Below are 11,725 nucleotides of genomic sequence, written 5' to 3' on the forward strand. Positions count from 1 at the left end.
CCATTTTCCTGTTAAAAGAGTGTTCCAAAAGCTAGAAACAGAGTCAATAGTACCCCCCACCTTCCCCACTGTATTCGTGTATAAACAAACTGTACTACTTGTAAACTATGTAATAAAACCTAACTATATGTCACACAACGTACGTAGTTTTTTTTTTTTTTTTTTTTAAATTATTTGGGTTGGTGGGGTAAGTAGATTTCTTTTTGCTGAATACCGTAAGTGGATGGTTGAGAATAAAAATATTATACACATTTCTTAAAAAATTAAAGGGCCATAAAAACGTACGTATATAGTTAATAGTTGGCCATAAAAATATTAGACTCAATTAAAAATAAAATAATAATTAGCGGCTAGCCAAAAACGTACGTAGATAATTGATAGTTGGCATAAAAATTGTAAGTGACATATTATTATGTAGTGCCAAAACGCATTTTACTTGTATTTAGATAAATCTAAATAGGTTCAAGATTATCATTACAAGTGGTTACATTTAAGACATGAAAATTACTCAAGAACTGCTCAAGAAAAGTGCAATTGCAGGTCTTGATACCTCCTCGATAGAAGCTTGATTTGTCGAGATTCATTAAAGCTCGACACATGTCTCAATCTATCGAGGTTACGGGATTTAGACTATAGCCAACAATATTTTTATTCTAAAAGACTATTTGTTTATGGGTTTGTATAATCTTTATTGGACTAGGAAAGCCCAAGGTTTGTGTATACTTATTTGGAATTGGAGAGCCCATTGAGTTCCTATTTAAACAAGGAGGTGGAAAAAGAAAAATCTAACCTTAAAGAGCTTCATAAGGTTTTCCTTTTGAAACCCTAGCCTCCTCCTACAGAAGAAAGAGTTCTTGTTGCGTTTCTTGTACGCCTTTAGGTTCTGTAACCAAGCAAAGTCTTTCACACCATCATTGAAGATCTTATTAGTGTTTCTATGTGAAGCTATAGCAAACCAACTACATCAATCAAAAGGTTACTGTGGAGTTAGTCACATACTGAGATTCGTGCAAAGGAGTTAGTTACGTACTAGAATACGTGTATCATTGGTTAGTCACGTACTAAAATTCGTACATTAAACGGAAAGATTGCCGCTACAATACAAGTCCAATTGGGTATTGGGATAAGGGTTCAACTGTAGGTTGGTATTTCGGGATATACCAAAGGGTTTGGTAAGATTTCTTATACTTGTAACCGCTTGTGATTGATAATAGTGGATTCTTGGGAGTGGTGACCTTAAAATCATCTGGTGGGGCTTTTGCCTTAGTGGTTTTTCCCATTCGTAAACAAATCACCATGTCAAATTTAATTTTTGCTGCATTTAGTTTAGTTGATGATTTGTTTGTGCTACCATGTCACTGCATGTAATTGAATTTAATTAATTAACTTGGGTAATTAATTAATTTGCAAGGGGTCAATTCATTTTTGTCCCAACAAAAATATCACATAAAGTATGTGGATATATAGTTGAGTGTAAAAATTAAACACCCAATTAAATTTCCTAATAAATAATTAATGGAGCAGAAAATTTAAAATAGGTAATAAAATAAGTTACCCCGTATCTCTGTAGGCCAATAAGTAAGAGAGTACTCAAACCAGTGATGAGAACTCCAGTCCAAATTGGAATATGGAACAATATATTTAGTGCAAAGGCTGTTCCAATCACTGTCACAAATTGAAAAAATTGAAAATATTTTTTCTTCCTTAATTTGAATATGATCAAGGAGACATGGATGAGAGGATAATTCAAGAATGATGAGGCTAGTGCATGCATCAACTAATATGGTAATGATATCATTTGTCTTTGTAAGTCAATTTTATTGTTTTACCTTCGGGTATGTCAGCAGCTATGACTGCAACCTCTGCTAGCAACCACAGGCAATACTTCACATATTTTGGGTACTCAGCCTTACATAATTCTGAAAGGTGTTTGCCTATGGTAATACGTAAACAAAAATTTATCTTGATTCGTTACTAGAAGAAGAAGAAAATTGAGGCAGAAACTATAGTAACTTCTATAATTTGTTCTAGAATTTGTTTGTTGTGCATCTTACCAGTGCTTACACCAAGATTTGCAGCCAGAGATTGAATTATGAGCGCAAAGATCAATCCAATAAGTATCACCCATAGTAGCTGAAAATAGCAAATAGCACGACCATGCTTAATATTTCTCTTCTAAACTAATTTCTAATTATTTGGGCCATTTATGTTTGATTCAGTTTCTCAAAAAAAAAAAAAAAAAATTGATTCAATATATTTTAGGTGCTTAAGTTTTGGGTTATTTTCATTTTAATCATTTATGTTTCAAAATTTTTATTTTAATCCTTCATGTTTGATCAGTTTTCTGTTTGGCCTTTTACTTTTTAAAATTTTTAATAAAAAAAAAAAAAACAAATAAACAAACAAACGAAGAGGCCAATATGAAGATTGAATCCAATATGAAAAGTCAAAATGTAATATTTAAAACTAAAATGGCCAAAATGAAAATAATTACAAATTTTAAGAGTTAAAAGTGCACTTTATTCTAAAAGAAAATGAATACTCTTCATGAAATTTTCATTGCAACAAAACTTTGCATTTATGTCAAAGTATTAATTAATTTTCATGTATTAATGAGATAAATACATTTATTTTCAAATATTAATCTATAAACGGTTCACTAATTATTCATGTAAAATGAATTTATATAAGAAACAATTCATTCAAAATTTGACATTATTGTTCAAGTTTTGACAGCAATTGGAAAAAAAAAAAAATCATATGCGTGAGTTCACTCAAGAAATAAATTAATATTTCAAATTATATTAATCTAAAATTTTAATATTTCCTCTATTTTTAAAGAGAAGTAATATAATTAAAACTTCTATAAGGAGTAAAAGTAATATTTCTTGGGAAATGTTTCAAAATAAACCTATAAGAGCATCACTAGTAGCCTCTTCAAAATTTTGTACTGTTTGGAAAGTGAATTGTTCATTTTACTTTTTACTTACTTACTTTTTCAAATACACTTTCCAACCGACTCTCTATCATTTTTCCATCTCATTTAAATATTATTTCTTCATTTATTTTTTATTCTTTTTTTATAATAATTTATTCTTCCTATATTCATTCCCAACAATTACATTTTTCAATGAAAAACGTTATATCCACAATATTTTTTACAATACTTTCACAATAATCATATCAAAATCTTATGTGGAAAGTTGTTACTAGTTCTAATTTGAATCCACTACTAAAATTATTTTTTTATTCACCAATATTAGCTAATAACATTCTATTACTTAAAATTTATTGTGAAAATATTGTGGTAACATTTCTTAATTGTCGTTTCTTATTTTTTATATTATTTTTCCAAACTTAATTACATCCATACGGTTTTTTTTTCTCTTGTTTTTTTCTCCACCACACACCTATCCCACTCCCATCTCTATCTACCCTTCTTTTTCTTTTTCTAGTACATTCTGGATCACACTTTCACTTTCTCCAGCTCTCTCATTCTTTCTCTAGCTCTTTCTTTTTTTATTTATTTTATTTTTTATTTATTTTTATTTCTACTTGATTCTAGAACACTATCTACAGTGATAAGAAACAGAGAAATTAAGAACAAGCGATTGCTTGCTCCACCATTGATAAAAGGACACAGGCAGACGTTGTTTCTTTTTTGCTCCACCATGGGTTAGATGGCTTCTGTCTCTTTTTTTTTTTTTTTTTTTTTACTTTTTCTTTTATTGTTATGATTTGATTAATTTTAAGATTGTGTTTTTGGGTTTGTATTTTGGTTATGCTTGAGTTTAGAGATGTTTAAGAGAAATGATTGTTGTGTTTGTAGCCGTTGTGAATGTTTGATTGAGACTGAGTTTAGAGATGTTTGAGAGAAAAGATCAAGAATAGTTCTGTTGTTACTGTTGTGATTATTGAGTGAAAATTAAATATTTTAATCAGTTGTGATTATTGAGCTGAATCTTTTGCTCATGAACAGGTCTCTCTATTTGTTTTTTTTTTTTTTCTAATTTCATTTAGTTTATGAGGAAAATTATTTTCGTGTTTGGATTGTATTTTGCGTTTTGTAGCTGTTGAGATAAAGAAGAGAGAAAGAGAGTGAGGAAGAAAAAGAAAGGACCCAGTAATATTTTAAGGGATGATATTGTTTAAAGGAGCTACAATAATTGCTATAGTGCTCTCCATGCCTGGAGAGCTAATGTAGCAAATCTAAAAAAAAAAAATTTGGAGATGGATAAGCTGTTGGAGGGAGTTTTTGGGGTAAACAGTGGGCTTGTCTCTCCAAAAAATAGATATAGTCAACCTACTGGTGATGCTCTAATATATCTAAACTTTTGTTAAAGGCTGACTTTCTCTCTTCATAATTTTTCATGTAATAGCTAGTTCCATCTTTTTTCTATTTGATTTACCTCAAATCTATGACTTGCTCCAGCCTGTAGATCAGTTTCCACTGCAACATGGTAAAAATGATATTACTTTGTCAAATACACACACATGCACACAAACATACTCACAATTGCAGAAAGAGACTCACAATTGCCTGGGTCAAGATAAGCTAAGGAGACAAGGAATCCAGGGCCTACATATGATAGGAACTTCCTCCATTCAGGTTTCTGGAACATCAATCATATATACTCAAATGTTGATTCTAATAAGATAATCTATCCAAACATATAGAACCAAGAAATTTAAAGATAGAAAAATGCATAGCTAAGAAAGCACGAAAAGAGGTGAGAAAAACCTGAGAGTCCTCATCATGATGATCAAACTGTTTATGATCAGGACTATCAGTGATATTAGGGGGCGGGGTTCCCCTTGATGATGATGATGGTACAACATCACTTACGTGCTGCGGTTGTTGTTGGCTTCTCATTCTTTTTATCTTTCTCTCTCTGTGTTTCTCTCTTTCGACTTTGATTAACTACTGCATGTGAAAGTTTCAAATGGAGCTCCTTTATTTATAGTGCAATGTGGCATGAATAATCAAGCACTATGTTTGGTAATTGAGGACGGCTTAGCAGTCACTCTACACTAACTCCAACTTGTCTCCATCCTCATCGCCAAATATGGACATGTCACTTTCTTCTTTCTTTCTTCTTTTCTTTTCTTATAAAAAAAAAAAAAAAAAAAAATTCTTTGTAGAGAAATAAAATTTTCACTTCCTTTCGTCTTGAAGAGGTCTACTATTTAAGAATAAACAAAACAAAAAGATATTCTAAGAATGATGTTTCCACTCCTTGGCTACTATTTGGAAGAACTCTACCTGCCTTTTCTTTTATTTTTGGCAAAGAAATACCTAACCCTGTATCATCCATTTGATCAAGACAAATAAACACGTAGATTAGCCCCTTTTTTTTTCGTAACATGACTTGCATTTGCTCATGTCTATTTATAAATTGTCTCAATGTAACTTGGTTGAGATCGGGTGGGCTTCTCATCACAATTTCTGCCCATTAATTTCAATACAAGGGTGTGAAAGAAAACCCATGAAAAAAAGGACCTCCAAAGTTTAACCTTAAATTTTTTTGTTTTTGTTTTTGTTTGTCAAGTGGTAAAAACATTGCATGTTTATATATTACAATTTGCATGCCATTGGCGGTGGTGGTTAGTAGTGATGACAATGATAGCATGAATGATGAACGGTGGTAGCTTGAAGATCAGATGGATTGTAATAGTGGCAACAGTGGTAGCAACATCTGTGTTAGTAGTGTAAAATAAATAGTAATGATATTAAAATAATGATATTAGTTGAATTTGCACACTGAAAAATCCCTCTTATCAAACCAACAAACGGAAAAAAAATTATCATAATTTTCTAATTATAATTTTCATATACCCACTATTATTTGGTTACGCACGACAAATAGGTATAAAAATTTTCACTACGTATCTCAAGAGAGCTTTATACTAAGACAATGGTTTCAAGTACCAAATTTCTCAATTAACTTTGACCTTGCATTCTAATTACATTTGGACCTAGGTTTTGAATTTTGTTTAGGAGGCCATCCCAGATTGACTACTGGAACAGAATATTTTAGTGTCGGTACACCGTTTCAAGATTACGTACTAGATATACATATATATATATATATATATTACTTATTTCTATTATAAGATAGATGATTTATATTAATTGATCTGATTTAATGTTTTTAATTAATTCTTTATAAAGAGTGATGAGATTAGTTACTTAAAAAATTAGGTTAAAATGCAAATTGCACTCTCTAATTTTAACTAAAATTCATTTAAGTCCTCTAAGTTTACTTTCGTTCAATTGAGTCTTCTAAATTTTAAATTTATTCAAGTCAGTCTTTTTGTCTAATTTTGTTAAAAAATTGTCATTAAAAAATAATTTTCTCACATGAAAAAATTCTATAAAATTAATAAAAATATTTTATAGATATTTTATGTGAAATTTTTTTTCAAACAATTTTTTTTTTCTTTTTTGTTAGTTAATTTAGGGCTATCCAACAGGTCCAAAACCCAACCAAACCGACTGACTCGAAGCCCAGCGGGTCGACCCGAAGCCCATGATTGGTCAGGTTGAATCATTCTCTAAGAAAACTTGAATATTCAGTTCGGGTAGCAGGTTAAGGGTTTAAAAACCGTATAACACAACTCAACCGAAAGTTTTAGAGTAAAATAAATAAATAAATATATATATATATATCTCAGTTCTTTTGAGGTGAGCACGTGAGACTGAGGATGATGAGACTAAAGCACTATCAAATTGAGAACTACACGCATCTCGAGTCTTACATGCAAAAGCAAAAATCAAATCAGCAAAGCAGAAATCAAATCACCAGAAGTTCAGAACGGCTAAAATTGAAATGGAAATCAGTCTTCCATAGTTCCACACGCAAGCCTTAGTTTTCAATCCCATCTCAAACATTGTTCTTAGTATCTCACTCTCTCATAAATCAAAATCCCACTCTTAATCTCAATCTCAATCTCCGTTCTCTCTACTCTCAATCTCAAATCTCACTCTCAATCTTGGATGTGGATCGGGCAAGGTGGGTGTGGATTGGGCAAGGTGGGTGTGGGTTTGCTGAAATGGAGATTGGGTTAAGTGGGTAGATGGGTAGCTTGGATGTGGATCAGAGTTCATGGAGGAGGGTAGCTTGGATGATGGCGAGGGTGGATGATTGGTGGTGGATCGGAGACATGTAGCGATGGAGCATGGCAGTGAGGTTGAGTGGGAAGAATAGATGGAGAAAACTCACCATTTAGTGGAGGAAATGGACGGCTTGGGTGGTCGGAGTTGAGCTTTGTTGCATCAGTGCATGAGGTGGTGTCGGAGCAATACTATTGTTGAGATGGATGAGTGGTCACAGCTGAGCTTTGGAGAGAGTGTGTTATAAGAGTGAGGCGTGTGAGGAATGGCCCAATTCGAAGCCCAAACCTGCCTAACTGACGAATTTGACCCATTTAATTGATGACCCGAACCACCGGGTTCGACCCATATATCGGGCCAGTTGCGGGTCACATTTTTGGTAACCCGACCCAGTAGAGTCAAGTCCGAGTCAAGCTCAAACCCGAGCAAACCCGACCTGTGGACAACCTCATGAAAGGGGAGGGGGACAAGAATCCACCTCATAAAATGGTTATTATTGATGAATCATTGTCCATTATCGGAATAAAAATCTTTTATTATAAGTTTAACCTTTGGATAACATCAACATCAAGAGTTTAGGCTATGATATTTAGCATGAAAGGGAGACAGTGTTAGGATATTAACTGTGTTGTGCTTAGTGGTATGCTTAGTTGTGCCTGTAGTTGTATTGTACTTAGCCATGTGCAATGCATGTGCAAGGTGTAATGCTTGGTTTTGTAATTCATTGTAGTAGTTATGTAGTTAGTTAGTGCTGAAGAAGTGAAAGCAGTTAAGGGAGTTAGTTAGAAGGTCGTTAGTTAGTAAGTAGTGACTGATTTGACAGTGTGTTCTTGGCAGGATCATAATTAATTGTAATGGTATATAAATAGAATTGTTGAATGAGAATGGACAAGCATAGAATCAACCAAGTTTCTCTTCTCTATTCTTCCCTAATCCTTGCTCTGTTTTGGAGGTGATTACCCTTGAAGTAACTGACATATCATCATCCCAATTCTCCATTTCTGTCATCACCCTTTACCTTCCTTCCACTTTTTTGATTGGCCACACACTTAACAATTGGTATCATCAGAGCCCTCTTTCCTATGACCATGCATGACTGAAACTTGATCCTCTTCATACATGAATGAATCAATAGCATCCTTAAGAACTACTACCGACCACCATGCCCATTCTCTTTAAGAAATTACTCGGCAATTGAATGCTAATACCCAGCAATTGAATGCCATTAGCCTTGCTTTGTAGAAGCTAATTGAAGCTGAATAGAAGAGACAACAACCACCATCCCCAAAGATCCCAATGTCTCAAGCTGTTACTTTGCCAATACCAAGTTTGGCGAAGAGTATAAGGCTTGAGTTTCCTTGACTCAGAGGAGATGACCTTGCAGCCTGGGTATACAAAGCTAATCGATACTTTAATTTCTATCAAACCCCACTTCATGAGAGGCTTTTGATGGCTTCTTTCCATATGGATGGTGATGCTTTAGTTTTGGTTCCAAGATTGTGAAGCATTAAGTGTGTTCTTGGCTTGGGAGAGCTTTGTGGAGGCATTGTTAACAAGATTTGGTTCTTTTTCCTATGAGGATCCAATGAAGGCATTGAAAAGGTTGCGACAAACAGTAATGTGGTAAACTACAAGGAGCAATTTGCAGCTCTCTTTAACAGAATTAGGGATTTGTCAGAGAACCATAAACTAAGTTGCTTTCTTAGTGGCCTTAAAGATGAAGTCAGGCTACCTGAGAAAATGCTTAATCCAAAGAATCTCAATAAGGCCTTTGGTTTGGCTAAAATTCAAGAAGATTATTTGATGAGTAGCAAGAAAATTCAAAGACCTTCTTCACTGGAATTGTCTACGCCTTCAATTCTTGGACCAAGAACTAATATCAAGATGGACTCCAAGTTTAAGCTGCCCTTGCAGAGGTTGTCACCAGCACAAATGGAGGAGAGAAGGAAGAAAAGACTTTACTTTAATTGTGATGAGAAATTTCAACCTCGGAATCACTATAAGTCTACTAAACTTTTCTTGTTAGAAGGCCTTTATCCATTTCAAGGACCCAGTTTTAATGTGCAATTGATAGAACTTAATGATACTAATATGCCCTTGTCTCCTGAATCTGATATGCTCCATTATGAATTTGTTGAGTCTGAACCTAGAATGGCTGAAACAGAAATTACACTTTATGCTCTCTTAGGAAGCCCTTCACCTGGTACAATGAGAATAAATGGTAAAATTAATGGTCATTGGGTTGTCATTTTTATTGACATTGGCAGTACTCATAATTTCCTAGATGCTGCCTTACTTTCCAAATTACAACTATCTTTAGACCCTACTGTTTCAAATGAGATTAAGATAGCTAATGGAGCAACAATTAAGACCAAGGGTGTTTGTTTAGATGTTAAAGTTGTTATGCAAGGTCATATCTTTTTAGTGGACTTGAATGCTTTGCCCTTAGGGGATTGTGAGTTGGTCTTAGGCATTCAATGGCTTAGGACCTTAGGTCTGATTCAATGAGATTTCCTAGCTATGTCAATGCAATTTCTGCGTCTTGGTACCATTGTTACTTTGTTTGGTATGCATCCTATTGATTTAACTCTTCAAGAGGGTGATCATTTCTTTAGAAAACCTGTTAGGAAGGGTATTCTTCTACAAATTGTGTCATTGGGTTCAAGAACTTCTTCATCCCAGCAACAATGTGATCCCTTGATTGAGAAGCTGCTAATTGAGTTTGCCTTAGTATTTGATACACCCTTTGGTTTGCCTCCTTGTAGAGGTCATGAGCATCAAATTCTTTTGAAGGAGGGGCTTGCCCCAATCTGTCAAAGGTCTTATAGGTATCCTCACTTCCAAAAAATTGAAATTGAAAAGATCATCAATGATTTGTTGGAAGTTGGTTCCATTAGGCCTAGTCTCTTCTCCAGTATTGTTGGTGAGGAAGGCAGATGGCTCTTGGAGGATGTGCATTGACTATAGGGCTTTGAATTAGGCTACAAGCAAGGACAAGTTTCCTATACCAATAGTGGATGAGTTATTGGATGAGCTTGCTGGTTCCACCATCTTCTCTAAGTTGGATTTAAGATCTAGTTACCACTAAATTCGTATAAAGGAGGACACATGATGGACATTATGAGTTCTTAGTTATGCCATTTGGTTTGACTAATGCTCCATCTACCTTCCAGTCCCTAATGAATGATGTTTTCATGCCTTATTTGAGAAGGTTTATGCTGGTTTTCTTTGATGACATCCTGGTTTTTAGTCTTACCTTGGAGCTTCATCTTTAGCATCTCAGAATAGTATTGGAGTTGCTGTTGCAACATCAATTATATGCTAAGAAAAGCAAATGTGTCTTTGGTTGTTCAGAAGTGGAATATCTTGGCCACATCATCTCTAGCCAAGGTGTTAGTACTGGTCCGAGGAAGACTGCAACAATGGGGACTTGGCCATCCCCTACTTCTGTCAAGGCCTTGAAGGGTTTTTTGGGCTTGACTGTCTATTATAGGAAGTTCATCCGGAATTATGGTCAAATAGCTACTCCATTTACTACATTGCTAAAAAAGAATGCCTTTGTCTGGTTTGCTGAAGCTGAAAAAGCTTTTTAACAACTCAAGGATGCTGTTAGTCAACCTCCTGTCCTAGCTCTGCCTAACTTTAATCACTCATTCACTACTGAGCGTGATGCATCAGGAAGTGGCCTAAGGGTTGTTTTGATGTAGAATCATAGACCAATTGCCTTCCATAGTCAACTTCTCAAGGGCAAGGCATTGTAACTATCCACTCATGAGAAAGAATTGTTAGCATTGGTCATTGCAGTGCATAAGTGAAGACCCTACCTCTTAGGTAGGCCATTCATTATAAAAACTGACCAACAAAGCTTGAAATATATTTTGAAGTAGAGGATTGCTACTCTTGCTTAGCAGAAATGGTTGACTAAATTTTTGGGTTATTTGTTTGTGGTGGAGTATAAACAAGGCTATGAGAACAAGGTAGCTGATGCCTTGTCTAGGAGGTCAGATTCTGTTTTTGAGGATCTAGCTGCTCTAAATCCTTTTGTTAACTCTCCATCCTTGTTTTTGATTTCCTTTCCATGTCCTTCTTGGATTGAGAAATTAAAGGCTAGCTATCAACTCTCCACTAAGATGCAGTAGTTATTACAATAGCAGCAATCTAGTTCAACATGTCCTAGGTTCTTTTCCTTGCATAATGGGCTGATTTTGTATAAGGTAGGGTCTATTTGGGTCCACAATGCAATCTAAAGCCTAAGGTTCTTCACCTGGTCCATGATAGCCCCCTAAGAGGACACTTTATCTTCCTCAAGTCTTTCCATAGATTAAAACAAGATTTCTTTTAGGTGGGAATGAAATCAGACTTGAAACAGTATATTAGGGAGTGTGGAGTTTGCCAACAAATGAATCATGAGACTTGCAAACCAGCTGGGTTATTACAACCCCTGCCTATTCCTAATAGGCCTTGGTCTGCTATTAGTATGGATTTTGTCAGTGGATTACCTACTTCACAGAGGTTGGATACAGTTATGGTAGTTGTGGATAAGCTCACTAAGTATGTTCATTTCATTGGATTTTCCCATTCCTATTCTGCTGCTAAGGTGGTTGCTTTGTT

The 11,725-nt window shown here is 34.7% G+C and overlaps 1 protein-coding gene across 1 annotated transcript; it reads right to left on the bottom strand.

The window, feature by feature from the left end:
• Nucleotides 1-1,462: 1,462 nt before the first annotated feature.
• Nucleotides 1,463-4,948, bottom strand: LOC136068191 (metal transporter Nramp7.2-like). The gene is made up of 6 exons (XM_065775008.1): nt 4,742-4,948; nt 4,535-4,613; nt 4,410-4,450; nt 2,055-2,133; nt 1,830-1,934; nt 1,463-1,665 (listed from the first exon to the last, which is right to left on the bottom strand). Exons 1-6 carry the CDS (start codon nt 4,871-4,873, stop codon nt 1,502-1,504), a joined length of 600 nt encoding a protein of 199 aa, XP_065631080.1. The 5' UTR covers nt 4,874-4,948; the 3' UTR covers nt 1,463-1,501.
• Between the last annotated feature and the right edge of the window lie 6,777 nt (nt 4,949-11,725).

Source organism: Quercus suber, unplaced genomic scaffold, assembly GCF_002906115.3.
Source record: "Quercus suber isolate HL8 unplaced genomic scaffold, Cork oak 2.0 scaffold_103, whole genome shotgun sequence".
NCBI lineage: Eukaryota > Viridiplantae > Streptophyta > Magnoliopsida > Fagales > Fagaceae > Quercus > Quercus suber.